Raw genomic sequence first — 23,948 nt, forward strand, 5'->3', positions numbered from 1 at the left:
TTTAAAAAAAAAAATAGAATTGATTTTTTTAGAATAGTTGTAAGTGTATAGAAAGAAAAGGCAAAGTTACCTTATAGCAAAGGAAGGACTGCACTCAGATCCCTCTGAATGTGGATGCTCACTGTATGTTCTTTTTACTTCAAGCCTTCTCCCCAGAAGCTGTGTTAACAGAAAGAGCCTGTGTTCTTCTCAAAAACAAAAACCAGTTGTTGGATGAAAGGTATTGTTTCTATATTCTTGGGGAACAGGCTGGCCCTGATACACACAGTTCACTGAGTGTAAGGGGAAGGGGCATCTTTTTGCATTTTTGTGTTAGTTGTCATGCAGACAAAGACTCACTGCAGAAGCTGTGATTTTTCTGGAAGGGCAGTGAGAAGGAGCATTGATTCCTAACTCACGCTCAGAAAGGAAAAGTTTTATTTTTAAAAATGTTTTAGCGTTTCACCCCTCCCCTCTGCAAACCAGGAATGATGTTTTCCTACCGTGCCAAGCGTGTCACAGGAAGGAGTTCCTTGCCTGCCGAATGGCAGTCCCCAGCCGTTCATCCTGTGATAGATAGATAAATAAAATCCTTAATCATTTCCTGACCCTTCCCCTGGCATCCAGTAGAGTGCCAGCCAAGTGTATACCCACCTACCCCTGGCCAGACCATCAATCCAAGTGTCTCTCTCCGAGGAGCCCTCTGCATTCAGGCAGCATTACTGCTCACCCAAATATGGTGCCTCTCTTTAGAGTACACACTCTTACTGGATTGAGGCATGGCCGTGGGACTTCTCTGACATCAAGGAAATGTGAACTTCTTGACAGAAGCATTCAAAGACAGCCTGTAGCTCACCAGATTCTTCTTTTCTGCCCCTGAAACAAAACAGACCACCCCCAGATGCTGCCACTGTCTGCCTGGGTCCGTGAATGGTCGTGAGGAGCAGAGCCCCTGATGGAAAAATAGCTTGTGGGAAATAAACTTTGTCGATTTAAGCCATTGCCAGTTGGAAAGGTGTTTGTCGTTGCAGCACAACCTAGCTTATCCTTACCATCCCTCCCTGCCTTGGAAAAGCTGGTTCCCTGTCCAGGCACCCTAATGTGAACCCAGATAGCAGTATGTTCCATCCAGGTATGCAAAATTCCCAAGCAGTTTCTTAATCTATTATTTTAGAAGAGAGAACAATTCCCAATTATTAAAAAAAAACCTCCATCAGGACAGAGAGGGATTTAAAAAAAAACAATCAGAAAAAAGCAGCTCTGTGGAGACAGGAAAACTGAGGAAGAAAAGGGTATCTGCTAAGTATGCAATTAAATATCACACTTAGCTAACTTTCCTTTCCACAAGCTTGTTGAAATTATAGGGGAGTAAAAAGGTATAAACTCATATGGACAAATAAAATGGAAGCTGTTATATCAGAAGAGGAAATTTAACAAAATGTTTCAAACACACAAAAATGAATGAAAAAACTCCAATTTTTAGCCATACAGGGAACTGCATCAGTTCAGTACAAGAAGGGTCTATTATTATGGCCATTCTGTTATTCAGTTCAGTTCAGTCACTCAGTTGTGTCTGACTCTTTGCGACCCCATGAATCACAGCACGCCAGGCCTCCCTGTCCATCACCAACTCCCGGAGTCTACCCAAACCCATGTCCATCGAGTCGGTGATGCCATCCAGCCATCTCATCCTCTGTCATCCCCTTCTCCTCCCGCCCCCAATCCTACCCAGCATTAGGGTCTTTTCCAATGACTCAACTCTTCGCATGAGGTGGCCAGAGTATTGGAGTTTCAGCTTCAACATCAGTCCTTCCAATGAACACCCAGGACTGATCTCCTTTAGGATGGACTGGTTGGATCTCCTTGCAGCCCAAGGGACTCTCAAGAGTCTTCTCCAACACCACAGTTCAAAAGCATCAATTCTTCGGCATTCAGCTTTCTTCACCGTCCAACTCTCACATCCATACATGACCACTGGAAAAACCATAGCCTTGACTAGATAGACCTTTGTTGGCAGAGTAATCTCTCTGCTTTTCAATATGCTATCTAGGTTGGTCATAACCTTCCTTCCAAGGAGTGTCTTTTAATTTCATGGCTGCAATCACCATCTGCAGTGATTTTGGAGCCCCAGAAAGTAAAGTCTGACACTGTTTCCACTGTTTCCCCATCTATTTCCCATGAAGTGATGGGACCAGATGCCATGATCTTAGTTTTCTGAATGTTGAGCTTTAAGCCAACTTTTTCACTCTCCTCTTTCACTTTCATCAAGAGCCTCTTTAGTTCTTCTTCACTTTCTGCCATAAGGGTGGTGTCATCTGCATATCTGAGGTTATTGATATTTCTCCCGGCAATCTTGATTTCAGCTTGTGTTTCTTCCAGCCCAGCGTTTCTCATGATGTACTCTGCATATAAGTTAAATAAGCTGGGTGACAATATACAGCCTTGACATACTTCTTTTCCTATTTGGAACCAGTCTGTTGTTCCATGTCCAGTTCTAACTGTTGCTTCCTGACCTGCATACAGCAGAACTGCATAGAGCATGAAAAAAAAAATCCCAATCCAAAATCCAGCTACAAAGGCAATGTATTCTGTTTGACTACATCAATGAACAACTACTTTTATTGTTTTATTTTTTACATTTAGCTCTCTTTTGGTATTTTGGTGGTTTAGGCTATGGATCTAATTTTATCTTTTTCCAGATGGTTATCTAGTTATTTCAATAACATTTATTGCAACATCCATCTTTTCCTAAGTGACTTGAGAGGTCATCTCTGTTATAAACTGAATTTACATACGGATTCGGGTCTAGGCAATTGGACTAATGAAAGAGAACTGAGTATCAGGGTCAGTCAGTCAGTTCAGTTGCTCAGTCGTGTCTGACTCTTTGCAACCCCGTGGACTGCAGGACGCCAGGCTTCCCTGTCCATCACCAACTCCCAGAGCTTGCTCAAACTCATGGCCATTGAGTTGGTGATGCCATCCAGCCATCTCATCCTCTGTTGCCCCCTTCTCCTCCTACCTTCAGTCTTTCCCAGCAACAGGGCCTTTCCTAGGAAATCAGTTTTTCACATCAGATAGTCAAAGTATTGGAGCTTCAGCTTCAGCATCAGTCCTTCCAGTGAATATTCAGGACTGATTTCCTTTAAGATGGACTGGTTGGATTTCCTTGCAGTCCAAGGGACTCTCAAGAGTCTTCTCCAACACCACAGTTCAAAAGCATCAATTCTTCGGTGCTCAGCTTTCTTTATAGTTCAACTCTCACATCCATACATGACTACTAGAAAAACCATAGCTTTAACTAGACCGATCTTTGTCAGCAAAGTAATGTCTCTGCTTTTTAATAACCTATCTAGGTTGGTCATAGCTTTTCTGCCAAGGAGCAAGCGTCACTTAATTTCATGGCAGCAGTCATCATCTGCAGTGATTTTGGAGCCCCCCAAAACAAATTATCTGTTTCCATTGTTTCCCATCTATTTGCCATGAAGTGATGGGACCGGATGCCATGATCTTAATTTTCTGAATGTTGAGCTTTAAGCCAACTTTTTCACTCTCCTCTCTCACTTTCATCAAGAGGCTTTTTAGTTCTTCTTCACTTTCTGCCATAAGGGTGGTGTCATCTGCATATCTAAGGTTATTGATATTTTTCCCCACAATCTTGATTCCAGCTTGTGCTTCCTCCAGCCCAGCATTTCTCATGATGTACTCTGCATATAAGTTAAATAAGCAAGGTGACAATATACAGCCTTGACATACTCCTTTCCCAATTTGGAACCAGTCTGTTGTTCCATGTCCAGTTCTAACTGTTGCTTCTTGACCGGCATACAGATTTCTCAGGAGGCAAGAAAGTATCAGTGTAGTGGTCACCTTTAGGGGAAGGATGGGGGTTGGCAAGGAAAATGAAGCAGAAAGGCCTCTGGGTTGCTTGCACAACCTGAGGGTGACTACGTGAATGTTCATCTTAAAATAATTCACTAAGGAACCTCTATACTGTTTCCCATAGTGGTTGCACTAATTTACATTCTCACCAACAGTGTACAAGGGTTCCCTTTGTCCCACATCCTCACCAGTGATTGTTATCCCTTGTCTCTTTGATAAGTCATTCTAAAAGTAGTGTGGTGATATTGCATTATGGCTTTGATTTGCATTTCCCTGAGGATTAAGGATGTTGCTCATCTTTTCATGGATCTGTTGGCCATCTGTATGTCTTCTCTGGAGAAATGTCTCTTCACATCTGCCCATTTTTTAATCAGATTGGTGGGTTTTTTTTTTTTGCTATTGTGTTATATGAGTTCTTTATATATTTTGGTTTCATGTTTTACATTTAAATCAAATCCATTTGGAGTTAATTTCTGTGAGGGGTGTGATAGGCTCTAGCTTTACTCTTGCGAACAGAACTACCATATGATTCAACAATTTCACTTCTGGGTACACATCCAAGGGAATATTACCATCTCAAAGAGACATTTGCACTCCCATATTCACTGCAGCATTATTTACAATAGCAAAGACATGGAAACAACCTAAATGACAGAAGAATGGGTAAAGAAAATGTGAATATATATACAATAGACTATTATTCAGCCATTAAAAAAAAAAAAGAAAATCCTGCCTTTTGCGACAACAGGGATGGACATTGAGGGTGTTATGCTAAGTAAAATAAGTTCGATGGAGAAAGACAAATATTACAAACTTACTTTCATGCAGAATCTAAAAATATTGCTCTCAGAGAAACAGAGCAGATTGGTGCTTGCCAAAAAGGAGGGGGAATGGGTAAAGGTGGTCAAAAGGTATAAACTTTCAGTTTAGGATAAATAAGCTCTAGGGATACAATGTACAGTATGGGAGCTATAGTTAACAGCACAACACTTATAAATCAACTCTACCTCAATAAATTTTTTAAAAATGTATTAGTGATTGGGGCACCATCTTTAAAGAGCTCTGGCAGCTGTCATTGGAGGGTCAGCGAATAATGGGATCCCAGCCTAACAACGACTAGAAAGCCATGCCTCCTGACCTGAGACAGGGAGGCACGTTTACCACAATAATCCAGTTTGGCAACTAGAGTACTGACCTCTAAGGATTTGGAACAATAGTTAACCAACCATTAAGGTCCCCAGAAATGAAACAGATGCTGGGGAGCCTACTAAAGTATTGCTTGATGCATATGGGAGAGAAAATTCTAAGAGTGTTGGGAAGAAACCTGAGTCGCAGTGATGGGAATTTTCAGCTTTTTCCTCAGTTCCCAGACCTAATCAGGCCACACACATGGAGCCCTTTTCAAGCAGATCTCAGGGTCCTTTGTGCAGCTGTTGCTTTTCCAGAGGAACCTACTTCTGGAGTGACAGGACACTGGGAGAAGGGAAATACCCAGACTTTCAGGAGTCACCATACGCTAGCTTTGAGACCGGAATGCCAAGGCAGTCCACTGTATTATGAGAGTTGGAGCTTATTATGGCCAATGACAGATGGAGCTCTGGTTCAAGTCCATTTAATGGTGGGTCCAATGAGACCACAGATTTATCTTAAGGTAATTTCCTTAGTTCCAAAAGGAAAGAGAGATATTTACTACCTGGCAAAATCACCGTATTGGCAACCAGACCCATGGGGGTAGAGGCTAGTAGATGTCCCTGGAACCACCTCCCACATGCTAAGGCAGACTCAGTGCCACATTCCAACAGAGTTTGCAGACCGGTGCTGCCATCTGACGTGAGTTATGGAAGGATGGGGGACTTCTTCCTCATCTCATTCACTCGCCATCTGAATCATGGAGAATGACAGTAGTTTATTGCAATAGTGCTAACTTGTGATTCCTGATATAGTATCTTTGCTGAATCAAAGCAATGGAGTTCACGGCCCACATTAAAAATAAGACGACATAATTTGTGAGGCTGAATCCTGGAGGTAACATGTACAACATCTGGAGTGCTGCTCCCACCAAGGACAGGGACCCATAAGACAGTGACTTTGAGTGGGGCCCAGACAAGAAACAGTTCTTGGCAGTCCTGGCTATGTGCATGTCATCTGGACACTGGGCCTTATGACTCAGGTACGTTACTGGGGAGTGTCTGTGGCAGAGAGCTGTCATATGGAGTCTCTGGCAACTCCATATAGGCGAACTACAGCCCAGAGACCTACAGTTTCAGAACAAACCCTCCACCACTTCCAAAAAGTGGTGCCCTCCCCCACCAAAAAGTATCTTCCATTTGAAAAGTCACTCAGCTTGCTCTTGGGCATTGGCAGAAACTGGACAGCAGGACACCAACTTGAGTACAGACTCTGAAAAGAGTCATTGTGAGCTATCTCATCCACCAGACCATAAAATTGTATGTTCAGGGGCATTCCGATGCATGGTAGAAGTTAAAGTCAAGTAGATCCAGACAGCCTAAGGAAATGGCACAGTTACCTCAGATGCCTGCGGCACCAGCTGCAACCATTTTGCCAATTCCCTGCCAACCCACACCTATGGCATCATGCAAAGCAGCACAGAACCCAGAAACGGAGCAGGGAAAGCCCCATCCTGGTACCTGTGGCGCCTGCATGCTGCGCTGGGCCCACACAGCAGACAGTGGTGAAGGCCACCCTCCCAGAGGGCACAGCTGGTGGTTGGGAGGCTTCACGTATAAGGGATGGGTGCCTGGGAGTCGCCCCTCCCCTACTTCACCACCCTCTCCCAGCAATGCCAACAGTCTTCACCATTACTTGGTCACAGCTTCCCACTGACAGATACACCTTCTTTCCACCATCAAACACATTTCAAAACGAACAAGTGAATATAGAAGTTCTTATTTTTAATTCAGAAAGAGAAAGGGAAGAAAATAAAAAACATTTGCTTAAATAACTATTGTAGAAAAGAAGATCTGGGCTGGGTGCTGGGACCTACCTCTTCCAGAATGGGGATTTATTAATGCTCTAAACAAAACAAAACCCAAACAAAAGAAGAAAAAGGAACATCAACAACAAAAGAAATAAATTATTCTGGTCAATACTGTTTGGCATAATTGCATTTTTTTCATCTCTTAAACACTCAAGAGCCTCTTTAGGAAGCACTGAGATGAGACTGGCAAGAATAACTCATCTTGACTTTCTAAAATGATGGGGACAAGGTGGTGAAAGAGGTGTTCCACTAAAGGCCTCCCTAACCCACCCCCATTCTTCACTCTTCCTACTTTTGGAATTGGGAAGGGACAGACTCAAGCTAAGTTCTCAATATATTAACTTTTAGCGGGGCCCACTGCCCCTCACTAAGCCTCTAATACACTCCTCTGCTGGCTCCTGTTTCCTCAGCCAGCTGCAGGAACTATACCAATGACCAGGAGGCTGCCGAGTGGTATCAACTCACTAAGAAGAAAGAGTGGTTTTTACGTTTGTTTGTTTAATGTTTTTTAAGTCACTGTTGGAAAGGGGGATCCTTTTAGTGGTTTGGAAGCTTCACAGAAGCCCTTTCCCCCTCCTACACTCCCCCAACCTTCAAGGGTGAGAATACCTTCAGCAGCTTCCTCTAGGAACTTAAGCTGGGTTCAGTCATGCAAGTAGCTTCCAGCTGTAACCTCTGGTTGTTAGCTTTGCAGCCCTTCTAGAGCTGGAAATGGAAAGCGGGTCAGAGGGAAAAGGTGCAAGGTGAGCACAGGGAAGGGGATATGTGGGCAGGGGAGGAGGCATGCAAGGGGCAAGTCCACTCCTCCCCAGCTATTTGCATGGCCAGCTCAGTATCTGAAAAGCATCTTTGTTGGTCAGCCACCCATGATAATTTCAGGTTAGCTAAGTCATAAGCCTAAAGCAAATTCCAACCCGGAGCAAGAGGTTTCCTACTCTTTTTGGGGGTGACTGGTGAAGAACCAGATAGCTGGTCTCATCTCCAGCCTTCTGTCCTACGTGCTGCTCCCTCTCCCTAGAGCCAGCCAAAGGGGTAAGGGCGGGGGAGCTGTACTGCCCTAACACAGGGCAATTTTTTTCCCCTCAGAGCAACAAGTAGCCTGGTGAGGAGGCCCAGGGCCTAGGGAGAGACACTGAAAAGGTTGTGAGCAAATAGGGGCCGAGGGTACATGTGAGTGAGAAGCACCTTACATCTGATGTGACGGGGTTTCCTGTCTCCTGTCCTATTCCTTACACCTGTTTCAAAGTTGAGCCCTAGACGAACTTCGCCCGCCTAGGAAGGGGTGCACACAATCCTAGTTTTCTGGTGAGACACTAAATGCCACGGTCGGAAAGGCCATTCCATAGGGTGGCCAAGGGCGGGAGGCGAGGAGGCAGGAGGAGAGGACCCGCGTGCCCTCCAGATTCTCACCGCATTTCTTTGGTGGGTTTGCACTCACCCATCTACGCCCGACCGATCAAGGAAATGTGGGTCTAGTTCTCTAGGCGGTCCGGGGCGATCTGGGAGGGCTCTAACTTTCATCCTGGGGAAAAGTGCGCTCCCAGCAAACCACCTGACCGCCCCGCTCCCCGCCCACCCGAAAGGCTGCCGGAACGCCCTTCCGCCCGCCCAGCGGTCACGGAGCACTCCCGGGAAGGAGGGAGCGAGCCGCCGCTGTCCCGCATCCTCCCCACCGTTTCCTTCTCGGTGCCCCCAGGGAGGTTAGGCCGGAAAGCGACTGAGACGCCTCCTGCCGAACCTGCGGAAAGTATACTTCTCGAACCCGCAACGACCTCCTACTCTTCAGAAAGCGTGAAATAAAATCCTACCCAAAAGCATAGGGAAGTGAGAAATTAATCGGCCGTCGGCCCGCCCCCGAAGGCCATCGATTGGCGGAGACGGGTCCGGCGCCGGAAGTCCTTCTTGAGTCGCATGATTGGCTGGAGGCCCCACCCGCCGGCGGCGCTGATTGGTGCTCTGCCAGGGGAGTCTCCTCGCGGGCCGAGGACGCCAGCGCTAGCTGGGCTGCAACGTGATTGGTCCAGGCCGCGGCGGCGGCGCTCCGATTGCCTGTTGACGCCCCAGAGGGCGCCGCGCCACGCTTAGGTCGCCGCCCCCGGGCTGACCCCGAATCCTGGCGGGAGCCGCGCGGCGGGGCTGAAGAGTCGCGCCGCGGCCGGGCTCAGTTCCCTCTGTAGACCTCGATCTTGCTGGCCTTGGCCAGCATGTCGATGATGTGCGCCTCGAAGTCGGCGTCGTGCACGCCCGTCTTCCGGAACTCGCCCGCGTACCGGTTATTCTCCCAGTAGTGGTGCCAGTTGCCCCGGCTGTCGGCCCCGAACCCGTACACGTTCACCTGCGGGGGAGGGCGGCGCGGGGTCACTCCATGTCGGGGACCCGGGAGCAGAGGGCGCGGGAGAGCCTTGGGTCGTGGGAGGGGACGAGAAGGGCCACGGCCACCCGACCCTAGCAGGAGTCTTCCGCTGCCGGCGGAAGACCCGGGACACCCAAACCTGACGCTGAGGACACTTCCAGAGGGAGAGGGCTGTTCCCTTCCGGTTCTCTTTCCAATCACCTTCTGATGACATCAAGAACGCCTGAGTTTGGGGCCAGCCTGTGACGGCTCACCAATCCTTGCTAACATTTTTTCCCCCTCTTAATGGTGTGTTTTATTGAAAGCTTGTCAGCTACGCAGTATACACTGAATAGTTTACTGGCAAAAGGGTGTGCTGGGCATGAGCAGTGCTATCCATGGCAGAGTAGCAGAGCTGACATGGGCTCCTTGAATGACTCATCTCCATTTTTAACACAGAGCAGGCCTGGGGCCCACAGCTGTGGGAAACACCGTTCTGTTGAAACAACTACAACACTGTTCCACTTCATTTATGGTTATTCTTTCTTTATGGCAAGTAATATCAATTATGGTATTCAATTTCCTTTTTAAATAAATTTAACGTTTCAATGAACTGATATCAGATATGGTAAAATCATGAAAATAGTAAGTTTGGGAAATGCAGATCTATACCCTGCAGCCTAGAAATAGGGGGAATGAAAGCCACTTAGTTCCTTCCTACAAAAACACATTCCTCTTGATGCACTGCTAAGCCCTGATAAAGGCTGGTTCCCTCTGTCCCTTGGGTCCTACTATTTTATCCCCAGACCAGGCTACCCACCTCATCACACACATGTAGGGCAAAGAAGAGTACCAGCATCCCAGTGGAAGGGTACCGCCCATGATGCTCTGTCCACCTGTCATGGATGTACTTGAAGAAGGCTGGGTTGTAGATCTGGACCTAGGAGGAGAAAATATAATGAGCACATGAGGGCTTCTGGGGCCTGAAATCTCAGGCCAAGCTCTGACCAGTTCCTCCACACGTGCCAGTAGACCTGTCCATCAGGGTTTCCTAGTTCCTGCAGCCTGTGTGTAGGAGGGGGGAAGTCAGGCATACCAGCAGATGGGGACTCTGAAGGTTCTGGAAGGGTACTGGGGGATACCTGAACCACAGGACTAGGCACAGCATGAGTCAGGTCTGCACTATTTCCATTGAGGTGGGGAGGAGGAAGCTTACCTTCTCTTTGTCCACTCGAAGGAAGGACTTCACTGGGGCATAGGTGCTGTAATCAGAAAAAAATAACGCTGAGCTGGCTCCATGCACCCAGGGATGCCTTTCCTCCCACTGAGGCCAAAGTGATGACGGCCTCATGACAGGCTACCCTGCTTCCAGACTGCTCTCCCACTGCACATCACTGCAGCTCCTTGTCCAGAAACCTTCAATGGCTCCCTATGTCCTCCAAGATAAAATAAGGATGGTTTAGACAACCACTGGGGCGTTCCATAACCCAGCCCCAACTTTTCTTCCCATGACTCTCTGCTGTGAAGTCTCCACTTGGGTTAGCCCATCTCCTCACACCCAGCATGTCTGTGCTCATAACCTCTGCCCATAGCAGCCCTGACACTACTGTCCTCACATTAGGCACAAATCCCTCCTTCCCTATTAGCCATGGTACCTGTAACCTATCTTCCCATTTCTGAGTATCTATGGAACTTAAACTCTACAGCACTTATTTTAGCCCTTAGGACTCCCAAACATAAGCTAAAGTCAGAAGACTGCAACTTCTGTGTTTAAAAAAATACATGGTGAAAATAGGCAAAGGTGGAAGTAATCCAGTTGTCCAATGGACAGATGAATAGATAAATATGATATATCCATGCACCAGAATACTATGCAGCCGTTAAAGGGGATAAAACCCTGACACAGACTGTAACAGATAAGCTCTGAAAACATGACGCTATTGAAATAAGCCAGAGGCAAAAGGACAAACACTGTATGATTCCACGTGTATGAACAGTCAAATCATAGAGATTTGTCATAAAGAACAGTCAAATCATACGGACAGAAAGAACAGTGGTTATCGGGCTGGAGGGAGGAGGGAATGGGGAGTTACGATTTAATGGGTACAGAGTTTTCATCTTGAGATGATGAAAAAGTTCTGGAGATGGGCTGTGGTGAGATTTGTACAGCAATGGGAATGAACTTAATGCTCATGAACTGTGTGGTTAAAATAGTATTTTATGTTACATGTACATATTTTTACACACACATGCGCACACACAAAAACCATGGTGAAACAGAGTAGATTAGTGGTTGCCTAGGGCTAGGGGTGGAGGGAGTGGGGGTGATGAGTAAGGGGTACAGGGGTATCTTTAGATTATCTTCATTTTTGGAATACGCATGTGTTCTAAAATTACTTGTGATGGTTACATAACCCTAAACCCTGTGCATATACTAAAAGCCACTGAACTGCACTTTAAATGTGTGAACTGTATGGTATGTGAATCATATTTCAATAAAGCTGTTAAAGCAGAGCTAACAGACAGGAGCCACCTCCTGGAAAGGGGGCCTGGAAAGGTATTCTTCACCTCTCGAATACCAGTAGGCTGGCTGCCACCATTCAGGGAGTGTCCCAAAACAAGCTGTGGCCTCAGCTAACCACCATTTGGGGCCATCCCTACTGCTGCTTCTCTCCTCACCAGCCTCTCTTGGCCAAAATATTCAATGAAAGGAATTCTAAGATCTGGTCCCTAGACAGTTCCTCCCTGGGGCGGTCCCCCGTATCCCACTTGCAGCCAGCAGCGGCTCACAATCGGATCTGCCCGGTGGACAGGGCACTGGCGATCCACAGGAGGTCCAGGGCCTTGAAGGGCACCAGCACAAAGCTGACGTTGGCAGGCAGGTTCTTGGCACTCTCGGGGTACATGAAATGGTGCGTGGTTCGGCTGCCGACATCCTGCTCAAAGCCCACGGTTGGGGCCTGATTCATCCTGTAGGGACAAGAGGGTGTGTGAGAAGATGCCGACACGGAAAGCGGTCAAGAATGTTAGAGGGCAGTTTGGTGCTGGCCGTCATGCATGTAAACAGGCGTGCACTCACCCAGCAATTCCATCTCTAGAAATCTATCCTATAAAAATGGTTGTGTAAGTGTGCAAAAATGTGTGCAAGGATATTCACTGCAGTATTATTTGTAATAGTAAAAAGAAAAACCAATCAAATAGAGAACCAATTAATATCAATACATTTTGGCACATTCATGTAATAGAACAGCATGCAGTCATCAGAATGAATGAATCAGACTTTTCATATGCTGGTAAGAAATAAGTTTTCAAGAGCTAGTCAGTAAAAAAAAAAAAAAGTGGTGTGAGGAATCTCACTTCGTTCAACACATATCTTTTGAATACCTGTGCAGTCAGAGGAAATCACAATGCAAAAAAGAAAAACTGAAAATTCAATAGTGTGATTCCATTTTTTGTAAAAGAGAAAAAAAAAGGGAAGGATGGAAAGAGAGAAAGGAAAAAGGAAGTGAGGGAAAAAAGGGAAGAGGGATGGGGGGGAACCTGACTTCTGTATATGAATAGAAAAAACTGGATGGGTATTAAAATTTTAGCAATGCTTACTCTTGGAGAATGGGATAATCCACTTTTTAATGTGTACACTTCTGTTTTTTCCCCCAATAATGAACATATATTATTTTTACAATTTTTTTAAATAAAAAGACAACCTTTCACAGCTTACAGTTCACTAGGCTGTTCTATCCTCTTTCCTAGAAGACAGTGAAGCAAGGTAAGAAGCTGGAGCTCCCCCTCAGCCCCAGGCAGACGGTTCAGTTCCACCAACGCCAGCGCCCTGTCGCTGCACTTTAAGTTCCTGTGCGCCCTTCCACGCCAAGACCAAGGGGGAAACCTGGAGCTCTGACAGTGCCCACCTCAGCTGTCCCGGCACACGTGCAGTGCGGGGCTGTCTCTCCTTGGCCGTCTTAAAAGAACCTGGAACCCCAGCACAGTCTCTTCCATCCAACCTTCCCCTGCCCGCCGCAGTGTGACACACCAAGGAGGCTTCCAATTCCTTTCAAGTGGTGCAAAACATAGGATCAATAAAATCAAAGCTTCTTTTGTTGTGAGCATCTTAAAAACAAGTGATCCAGCTTTAAACACAAACCTGTTGGTCTTTTCTGCCGTGAGAACAGTCTCGTGTGGATCACGCTGCAGAATCACACTACCCAAGCAGGTGGCTGTAACCTGGGCCTCCACTGGGGACACAGGGATCTGGGAGAGAGGCAGCCAAGTCTCCACTTGCTCTCCCAGCTTTTTAGCCAGTTCAAACATTCCCTGTCCTTAAAGGGGCCAGCACCCCCTAGGTCCTGGGCCCTGTGTCACAGGGGCTCTTCTGCCACGTCTATGGATGGTATAGTATGGTAAGGACGTGTTCAAGACGCCCCCCTCTACCAATCACTTGCTGTACCTTCTGCCTCTCTGGTTCCCTCCCTTTGAGGGACTGGAGAGTATTATGTTTGGGAAACCAAGAGGGCCTGATTTGGAACTAGAAAGTGAGTCCTTATTCTTAGCCGCTTTAGTTCCTGTCTGCTTCAATGAGAAGCCTAGATTCTTTCCTGCAGGACCAACTATGCTCTGGCCCCAGAACAAAGATTAAGATCCTGTCCCCCTTCCCCCAAATCCAGTTCTTTATATTAACTGCCCTTCTGATATCTTGGTCTTTAGGGTTGAGACATCCCATCTCCTAGAGGAGGTGAAAAGGCTTTTTCTCATCCACTGTGGGCTACAGCTCCACACACCACTGGTCCTCGTCAGCACAGCCACAGTTTGGACCTGGCTCTGCCATGATAGCCCTGGGGTCTGTGAGGAACAAAGCAGGTGCAGAGCAGCTGCAGAGGATGCCTTGATCGGGATGGTGTTTCTCAGCTGCCTGGGGTATGGAAGTGGGTAGCAGACTTGGACTGCTGGCACTTAAGCTGGCTGGGGTCTGGGCTGGGCAGAAGCTGGGGTCAAGGTTCACGCTTGTGAGGACCCAAGAAACACACCTCATCTCATTGAAGATGGAGAGGCCAAGTTGGCCCTGCAGATCAAAGGGCTGCAGCTGCCCCAGATTGGCCCTGAAGACCCTCCATCTGCCTTTTCCACCGACTCGGCAGCCAGAGCTGTCTCGACACCCCTCCTTAGACCTATCGTCCAGGATCACTGCCTCCCAGCCTTCAGTCAGCTCTCCTGGAGAGTCTCCACCTCCCTCTGGTGCCCCCCATTTGCTGGGCAGGCAGCCACTTCCAAAAGTCTGGAGATGAATGGAATAAGGGATCTAAAAAGATGTTTCAGAGCCTCCAAGGAAAGGGAAGGAAGTGCCATGCTTCTGGAGACAGCTGATTGATTCTGGAGACGCCAAGCCCTGGAAGGGACCAGGGCAGGATGCAAAGGATGAGCTGGATTTCCGTCACTCCAGGGAGAAGCTTCTAGATTTCTCTCTGTCCCCTGCCACCAGAGCACCTGGAGCAGGATGCAGATATGGGCATGCTTAGGCTTCAGAGTGTGGGCACTCAGTCCCTTTCACTCTTTCATTTATTCACAGTGAGCCTACCATCTGCATGCAGCTGTCCAAGGAGCTGCGGGTCCATCTGCTGGCCAGCTGAGGGGGACCAGCTCAGCTCCATCTAGTCAGGGGGGCTCTGGAGTCAGAGGGGAGGTGGCAGCGAGAGCCGGGCGTGGAATCACGATGGTGTGATCACTCACACTCACCTAAAGACAGACATCCTGAAATGGGAAGTCAAGTGGGCCTTAGGAAGCATCACTACGAACAAAGCTAGTGGAGGTGATGGAATTCCAGTTGAGCTATTTCAAATTCTGAAAGATGATGCTGTGAATGTGCTGCACTCAATATGCCAGCAAATTTGGAAAACTCAGCAGTGGCCACAGGACTGGAAAAGGTCAGTTTTCATCCCAATCCCAAAGAAAGGCAATGCCAAAGAATGCTCAAATTACCGCACAATTGCACTCATCTCATACGCCAGTAAAGTAATGCTGAAAATTCTCCAAGCCAGCTTCAGCAATACGTGAACCGTGAACTTCCAGATGTTCAAGCTGGTTTTAGAAAAGGCAGAGGAATCAGAGATCAAATTGCCAACATCCGATGGATCATCGAAAAAGCAAGAGAGTTCTAGAAAAACATCTATTTCTGCTTTATTGACTATGCCAAAGCCTGTTGATTGTGTGGATCACAATAAACTGTGGAAAATTCTGAAAGAGATAGGAATACCAGACCATCTGACCTGCCTCTTGAGAAACCTGTATGCAGGTCAGGAAGCAACAGTTCGAACTGGACATGGAACAACAGACTGGTTCCAAATAGGAAAAGGAGTACGTCAAGGCTGTATATTGTCACCCTGTTTATTTAACTTATATGCAGAGTACATCATGAGAAACGCTGGGCTGGAAGAAGCACAAGCTGGAATCATGATTGCCAGGAGAAATATCAATAACCTCAGATATGCAGATGACATCACCCTTATGGCAGAAAGTGAAGAACTAAAAAGCCTCTTGATGAAAGTGAAAGAGGAGAGTGAAAAAGTTGGCTTAAAGCTCAACATTCAGAAAACTAAGATCATGGCAACTGGTCCCATCACTTCATGGGAAATAGATGGGGAAACAGTGGAAACAGTGGCTGACTTTATTTTTTGGGGCTCCAAAATCACTGCAGATGGTGATTGCAGCCATGAAATTAAAAGACGTTTACTCCTTGGAAGGAAAGTTATGATCAACCTAGACATAATATTAAAAAGCAGAGACATTACTTTGCCAACAAAGGTCCGTCTAGTCAAGGCTATGGTTTTTCCAGTAGTCATGTATGGATATGAGAGTTGGACGGTGAAGAAAGCTGAGCGCCAAAGAATTGATGCTTTTGAACTGCAGTGTTGGAGAAGACTCTTGAGAGTCCCTTGGACTGCAAGGAGATCCAACCAGTCCATCCTAAAGGAGATCAGTCCTGGGTGTTCACTGGAAGGTCTGACGTTGAAGCTGAAACTCCAATACTCTGGCCACCTCATGCGAGGAGTTGAGTCATTGGAAAAGACCCTGATGCTGGGAAAGACTGGTGGCAGGAGGAGATGGGGATGACAGAGGATGAGACAGCTGGATGGCATCACCAACTCGATGGACATGAGTTTGGGTAAACTCCGGGAGTTGGTGATGAACAGGGAGGCCTGGTGTGCTGCGATTCATGGGCTCTCAAGGAGTCGGACACGACGGAGCGACTGAACTGAACTGAACTGAATGGAATATATGTTAACAACCTTGGAGAAGGAAATGGCAACCCACTCCAGCACTCTTGGCTGCAAAATCCCATGGACAGAGGAGCATGGTAGGCTACAGTCCATGGGGTCGCAAAGAGTCGGACACCACTGAGCCACTTGACATCATGACATCCACAAAGAAATCCTGGTGTCAGTCCACAACACCCGTCTCCTAGCTTGGTTCCTGTGAGGGAACGTCTGTGAATCTCTCTCTGCCTGACCAAGAACCAGGTACTGCCCAGGTCTGTCGCAGCAGCCAAGTGTTTCTGCCCACTGTGCTCTGCTCCCTGGAGCTTCCCAACCTAAGGAGGTGCATGGTGAAGCCCTGCAGTAGGTGGTGAGGCCCTGGCAGCCCCTACAGACGCGCGAGCCCTTCCCGGGCTTCCCAAGGGTCCCATGGCTGCTCTGAGGCGCTGGCCGGCCACCTATCCCCCATCTCAGCCACCGTCTCAGGGAGAGAGACTCCCCTCTGGCTTTCAGCCAGCCTCTCTTGCTTTCTGGGTGCCAGCAGCCGGAAGATGGGGAGGATCTCTGGTGGCTCCAGGGGCCTGGATTTGGATTAGCCTCCCCCTTTCCCCCCAACTCTTAGCATCCCCCCATCCCCCCCCAACTCTTAGCATCCTCTCCTCTCTCCCTCCCACTCTTAGCATGCCCCCTCTCCCCACAAAGTCTTAGCATCCCCCCTCTCCCCCCGACTCTTAGCATACCCCTTCCCCCCCTTAGCATCCCCCTCTCCCCCGACTCTTAACATCCCTCCTCTCTCTCCCCCCACTACTCTTAGCATCCCCCCCATCCTTAGCATCCCCCCTCTCTCCCCCCCCAACTCTAAGCATCCCCCCTCTCCCTACCACTCGTAGCATCTCCCCTCTCCCCACCCACTCTTAGCATCCCCACATCTCTTCCCCCCCCTTAGCATCCCCCTCTCTTAGCATCCCGTCTCTCTCACCGCCAACTCTAAGTATCCCCCCTCTCCCTACCACTCTTAGCATCTCCCCTCTCCCCACCCACTCTTAGCATCCCCCCTCCTCTTCCCCCCACTCTTAGCATCCCCCCCACTCTTTAATATCCCCCTCTCTCCCCTCCCACTCTAAGCATCCCCCCATCTCTTCCTCCCCACTCTTAACATCCCCCCTCTCTCCCCTCCCACTCTTAGCATACCCCCTCTCTCCCCCCACTCTTAGCATCCCCCTCTCTCCTCCCCACTCTTAGCCTTCCCCCTCTCTCCCCCCACTGTTAGCATCCCCCTCTCTCCCCCCCCACTCTGAGCATCCTCCCCTCTCTCCCCCTCACTCTTAGCATCCCCTCTCTCCACCCACTCTTAGCTTCCCCCCCTCTTCCCTGACTCTTAGCATCCCCCCTCCCCCTACTCTTAGCATCCCCCCTCTCCCCCACTCTTTAATATCCCCCTCTCTCCCCTCCCACTCTAAGCATCCCCCCATCTCTTCCTCCTCACTCTTAGCATCCCTCTCTCTCTCCCCTCCCGACTCTTAACATCCCCCCCTCCCCTCCCACTCTTAGCATACCCCCTCTCTCCCCCCACTCTTAGCATCCCCCTCTGCCCTCCCACTCTTAGCATCCCCCCTTCTCCCCCCCCACTCTTAGCATCCCCTCTCTGCCCCCCACTCTTAGCCTCCCCCCTCTCTCTCCCCCCACTCTTAGCATCCCCCCTTCCCCCCCACTCTTAGCATCCTCCCCTCTCTCCCCCCACTCTTAGCCTCCTCCCTCTCCCCTGACTCTTAGCATCCCCCCTCCCCCCACTCTTTGCATCCCCCCTTCTCTCCCCCCCACTCTTAGCATCCCCTCTTCTCTCCCCCCACTCTTAGCATCCCCTCCCCCCCTTAGCATCCCCCCTTCTCTCCCCCCCACTCTTAGCATCCCCTCTCTGCCCCCCACTCTTAGCATCCCCCCTTCTCTCCCCCCCACTCTTAGCATCCCCTCTCTGCCCCCCACTCTTAGCATCCCCCCTTCTCTCCCCTCCACTCTTAGCATCCCTTCTCTGCCCCCCACTCTTAGCATCCCCCCTTCTCTCCCCCCCACTCTTAGCATCCCCTCTCTGCCCCCACTCTTAGCATCCCCCCTTCTCTCCCCCCCACTCATAGCATCCCCCCTCCCCCTCCATTCTTAGCATACCCCTTCTCCACCCCCACTCTTAGCCTCCCCCCACCCCCCCACTCTTAGCATCCCCCCCTCTCTCCCACCCTCACCACTCTTAGCATCCCTCTCTCCCCTACCCTCTTCACTCCTAGCATCCCCGTCTCTCCCCCACCCCCAACACTCTTAACATGAGAAAGGTTTTGCAAGGACTGTGGAAAGCCTCAGAGACATATTGCTGCCTTGGTGTTGCTATGGAGACAGCAACAGTTTCTAAAACAAAGCCCTTCCTTCCGCCTCCTGTGAAACCTGGTCTTTCTCAATGCTCATCCTAAGAGATGCTTAGTGAAAACTGGCATTTTCAGTATCTTTATTCTCCGGGCCCTCCCTCCACCCAGGAGTGAGATGGAAGGATCCCCCATGTGGCATTTCCTGCCCCCACGTCTGGGGGGGAAGGGGGAGAACACAGAAGTTCAGGGGCAGCACAGCAGCCCGCATCCGGGTCACAAGTCTGTCTCTAGTCCCTACTCCCCTGCCCAGGCTCCCTGCTCTGTGTCTTTGTCTGGAATGCATGCCCTCCCAATCCTTCTCTTCTCTTTGAGGCTGAGCTCATATGTCTGTGGAAGGAATGCTGCTGCTGCTAAGTCACTTCAGTCGTGTCCGACTCTGTGCGACCCCATAGATGGCAGCCCACCAGGCTCCCCCATCCCTGGGATTCTCCAGGCAAGAACGCTGGAGTAGGTTGCCATTTCCTTCTCCAGTGGAGGGAATGAGCCCAGTCTAAATGCAAAAAGGTCAAGGGTCAGGGATGAGGGCCCAGAGCAGGCACCAGCAGCTCCTTTTTCTGCCCAGGACACCCCTCTTCTATCAGTCTGCCAGAGGGATCCCACAGCTGTTTGGGGCCCACACTCCTGGTCCAGCAGCTAAGGGGACCAGACAGGTGAAAGGGCTTCTGGTGGGAGTTTTCACAAGACCTCAGCCAGGAGTCTGATTTTAGCTCTCTCCAGAGGTATTCAGAGTTGGAAACTGAGTGCGGGCCTCAAGCAAAGTTTAGAATGGGAATTACATCTCTTTATCCACAGAGAACAAGATGGTTGGATGGCATCACCAACTCAATGGACCTGAGTTTGAACAAGCTCCGGGAGATGGTGAAGGAGGGGGAAGCCTGGCATGCTGCAGTCCGTGGGGTCGCAAAGAATTGAACACGACTGAGAGACTGAACAACAATAAATTCACCTCAGAAACAAAAGCAAGAAACTTGAGCTTGTCATGGAAGATTCTGGGTATCAAGGCCCTCCAGGACCCCCAGCAGCTGGCAATTCCTCCCACAGCTGGGCAAGGCCAAGGAGGCCAGTGCCCCCTCCTGGAGGCTTGTCCTGTATCCAGCCTCGGGCTCCCTTGGACTCACCTCATGATGAAGTTGTGACCGTCCACGTCTGGCCCATAGCCAGAGCCCCGCAGGTTGCCCGAGTTGCCCACCACGGCGCAGCGCCGGCACTGGCGGGGGTTCCGGAACCGGTAGGGGTTCTCGCCTGGCACTATCTGGAACAGCTTCTCCAGCACCTCGTTGGTATTGTGTGACTTGAACTGCGGCTGCAGCATCTGTGGAGGAGAGGGAAAAAAAAGAAAGGGGGGAGCAGGGAGGGTGGAGTGAGCAGGAGGCAACTCTCGCCTGCTCCCCCTCGCTGCCTTCAGCCTCCAGGGTCCAAGCTGCACAGGTCTTCTACTATGGTGGGGCGAGAATCCTCCCTGAGCAGTGAGGACCCTCCCGTCACTCAACAACAGAGCGGTGTCCAGACCAGTGCCCTGCTCTCAGGAGCAGCTCTGCAATATTGGTCGGACTCAGGGGTCAAGGTGCTATTCAGCCTGTTCTTCGGGGGTTTGCAGGCCTGTGCCACAAAGTAGAGAGGCCCCTGCTTTGCGGTCCTCTCAGGGGCAGCTGCTCTAGAGTCATTCTGAATGCAGTCAATGAGCAAAGTCTCAGGGAGCTTCAGGGACTCATTCCCAGTCAGACTGCAGGGGGCGCCCCTGGGACTCAGCCCGAAGCTCCAGGCAAGATCCAGGGGAGATGTGGAGCCCTTAGCCCTGGGGAAAAGGCAAAAGGGCACAGAGTCAGAAGAGCTGGAAAGAAACTGGTCCCCCGCCCCTCTCACCGCCAGTGATTTTGAAGACTGTAAAATGAGGCCAGGGCAGCACTTAAACGCCCACAGTGCAGACAGGTAACACACAGGAGTGAAGAGGCAGGTGGGGCCTATCGCAAACAGGAGCCTCCATCAAAAGGGGTGACTTCAGCCAACTGTTGCCTTGTGGGACTGTTGAGAGGGACCAGATTTTGTAATTTTTCAAGAAAACCTGAAAATACAGATCTCATGTGAAATTTTCTGATTCCTAAACGATGGCAATTAAGGCAAACAGCTTTAGAACACTGAGCTGGACTCAACCCCCGGGCCACCATCTCTAAGGGCTTTAGCGTGTGTGCTCTGTGGTCCGAGCCATAACACTGCAGGTTTGCGGCTGCATAGGAGCTGCTCAGGGGAGAGAAAGCAGGAAGGGGATGGTGGGCCTGCTTCCCTGAGCACAGGAAGGGCCCCTGAGCACAAGAACAGGGACTCAGTGTGGAGAGGAAACTTAGCTCTGAAATAAGAAATTCTAAGTTCACAGCAAAAGGGGGTGACTGTGGGGAGCACCAGAGAAGTGGCTTCTAGGGTTTAGACAGCTCTGAGTTTCATCCCTGTAGGCAGGGGGGCCTGGGCGGCCTTCTCAGTCCATCGCTGCCCAGAGGCCTGTTCTGGCCCTTCGTGGCCACCTCTGAGACCTATGCCCTTGGGCAAGCCCTGTGCACTCTCAGAACCTGGATTTCCCCACAAAATGAAGGCTGTGACTATGAGGAACAGGCAGGACCCTTCGAGGGCTCCAGGTTGTCACGGGAAGGGTCTGTGTGGGTCTTGGTAGATCCTGCCCTGTAGACTCCCCCTCCTCGGGGGCTCTGACAGTCCAGGCCAGGAGCAGGATCTGTGACTTGCTCTGATAAGCCTGATCGCTCGAGCTCATTCTCACAGCTGCCCTAAATGTAAGAGGAGGGTTATCTGAGGAAACCAGGGAGCATGCAGTACCTCCCAAGTCCCTCAGCAGGAAGGGCCGGCAGCCTGCGGGCCCCGGGTTAGGGACTGACACGGAGCCACTGCTGACATGTGTGGAGACCAGATGGCCCTGGCGGAGCCTGAGGAGGAAGGGAGGAGGAGAGGAGGGGAGGGAGCTGAAGCAGCAAAGAGGTGACAGGATCCAGAAGAGCAGCGAGGCGTGGGGACCCTGGTCCCTTCCTCTCCTCCCCTTCTCCTCAGCCCCCAAAGGATCTGATGATGCTTTCTTATCCTAACCCAGGAGAAAATCTTTACTAGCAAGTAGAGAGAACCAAGTGAAGGGAACGGTGTTTCAAATTATTTGGGGCAGACATTTACAAATGAGGAAGCGGCCAGCATGGCAACAAGCACTGAAGCTGAGCGGCTGCCCGCTTTCTGAAGGGCAGGCCTTCCTGTTGCCATGGGCCTCACTTCTCAACATCTTCTCCCAGGGGACCCGCCTCTCCTGTTTATTTTACTTCCTTGACCCAGCAGGCATTTCTGGTCTCTCTCTAGCCTCTACAGGCACAAGGAAATGTGAGTTCTCGCCCCTTCCCGGCCAAAGCTTGCTCTACCCTTCACACTCTGTGCCCCTGCTGGCCGGCTCTGGTCCAGTGAAGGGTCCAAAGAGGGCCGGAAGACAGATGGCCCAAATCCCAGAGGGGGCCCTCCGGGGGTCTGGGCCCTCAGGGGGTCTCCTAAATGGAGGGGACAGACCCCAGAGAGGAGGCAGCCAAGGCCACGGCTTTCTCACCATCCACCACCTCTGGACGTCCGGGGGCAGGTCCATGTTCTCCCGAGTCCAGACGGGGGAGATGTTGCTGTTGAAGTGGCTGTCAAACCACTCCGAGGCACCCGCGTCGCCCATGCAGCGGCGACAGGCGCAGCTCTTGCCAGCCAGCCCCTCCTTGCTGAGGCGCTGCAGGCCAGCATAGCCCGGCACCAGCTTCACCCGGGGGGCCCCGTCCAGGGCGCCCGAGTCCAGGTAGGGCAGAGTGGCCGTGCTGTGGTGGGAGTAGGTGAAGAGCAGCGACATGATGAACACCAGCACGAAGGCCGCGGAGAGGAACCACACCCGCAGCGAGCACTTCATGGTGCGGCGCCCCAGGAGCGGGCCCTCAGGCTGGTGGCAGGTGGGCCTCACCGCAGCCACTCCTTCCCCAGCCCGCCGACAGGCCAGCTACAGCGCAGCCTGAGTGCTTTGGCACCACGTGTAAAGGACATGCAGGCGGGTGCCGAGCAGAGACTGTGGCAGGGGCCCGTGCATGTGCCCTCGGCGCCAGGAGAGTCCGGCGGCAGCAGCAGCTCCTGTCCCGGCCGCCAGCCCTGCTCACGGCTTCATCAGCTCCGTCTGCCACTAGCTGGGCCACAGAGGCTCTGCTGCTCCTGGAGCCCCGGCAAAGGGGAGGTCAGTCCATCCCAGCCCTCTAGTCCCTTGGGGTTGCTGGCTGCCAGCTCTGGGGGTCCCCCTCTTTGGCGGCTTGAAACGATCCAGTCTGGAGCATTCAGGGTCCCTGTGGTTCATGAGCAGATGCTGAGGCGGCCCCTCGTCCCCCACAGCAGGGAAGCCCTTGAACCCCAGTCACAGAAGAGAGCACGTGGGCTTCCAGCAGCCGAAGGTCATGAAGTCTTCCGCTCTCTGGGCCCAAAGCCTCTGCCGGGGGAGAAAAGGGAACCGAGCCTGATCTGGAGAGAAGAGACTCAGGAAGCTCTCTGGGTGCCAGTAAACTCTTCAGGGACAAGGTCCTCTTGCCGTTCAGTTCTACCTTCCTACTTCCCTGAGGCGCCAGTCCTTTCTCCTGATGGTCCTAGTTGTGCAAGGGTGGCCGAGCTCCAGCTCCTGCTGTGCGGTCCTTTGGGGCTTGCGACCACACGCTTCTCAGAAAAGTGTTGCTTTGAGTGCCACCTGGGGCAACCAAGCGGGCGCGTATCGAGCTCCAGGCCGGGGCCCAGGCCTCTGTCTTGGTGCTGCGGGCCCAGGCTTGGAGGCTGCCCTGCCCATCCCCGCTCCAGAGGCCTCTGTCCTGCCCTGAGTGAGCAGTAATCCCCTGGCAGGTTTCTCTCACTTGTCAGGCACCAGGCTGCCGCAGCGTGACTCTGAAATCACAGAGAGGAAAAATAACATGCAGACAGATCGCGCACATACACACACACACAGACACACACCCCCTAGCCCCGCCCCCAGTGGGAGGAGCCGGCCCCTTAACCAAAGGGCAGACAAAGGAGGGCTCCTCCCTCCCAGTGCAGACAGCCTCGTGCTCTGCTCCTTAACTTGC

The 23,948-nt window shown here is 50.8% G+C and overlaps 1 protein-coding gene across 2 annotated transcripts in view; it reads right to left on the reverse strand.

Moving 5' to 3' along the window:
- The window catches only part of ST3GAL2 (ST3 beta-galactoside alpha-2,3-sialyltransferase 2), a 58,508-nt gene that overhangs the window by 2,577 nt on the left and 31,983 nt on the right, over positions 1–23,948 (reverse strand). The window contains exons 2-9 of one of the 2 annotated variants that reach the window (XR_014059185.1): positions 22,427–23,769; positions 19,962–20,155; positions 11,976–12,155; positions 10,402–10,447; positions 10,006–10,125; positions 8,662–9,188; positions 483–546; positions 71–159 (exon numbers count right to left, since the gene is read on the reverse strand). Coding sequence is in view for 1 of the 2 variants with exons in the window: in XM_081508754.1 (XP_081364880.1) it covers positions 9,015–9,188; positions 10,006–10,125; positions 10,402–10,447; positions 11,976–12,155; positions 19,962–20,155; positions 22,427–22,765 (1,053 nt within the window). In the remaining variant the exon portion in view is untranslated. Of the gene's footprint in view, positions 1–70; positions 160–482; positions 547–6,746; positions 9,189–10,005; positions 10,126–10,401; positions 10,448–11,975; positions 12,156–19,961; positions 20,156–22,426; positions 23,770–23,948 lie in introns of those variants that run through there. The other variant, XM_081508754.1, reaches the window with a different exon arrangement.

This window comes from Giraffa tippelskirchi, chromosome 7, assembly GCF_054371585.1.
Source record: "Giraffa tippelskirchi isolate mGirTip1 chromosome 7, T2T-mGirTip1v1.2.pri, whole genome shotgun sequence".
NCBI lineage: Eukaryota > Metazoa > Chordata > Mammalia > Artiodactyla > Giraffidae > Giraffa > Giraffa tippelskirchi.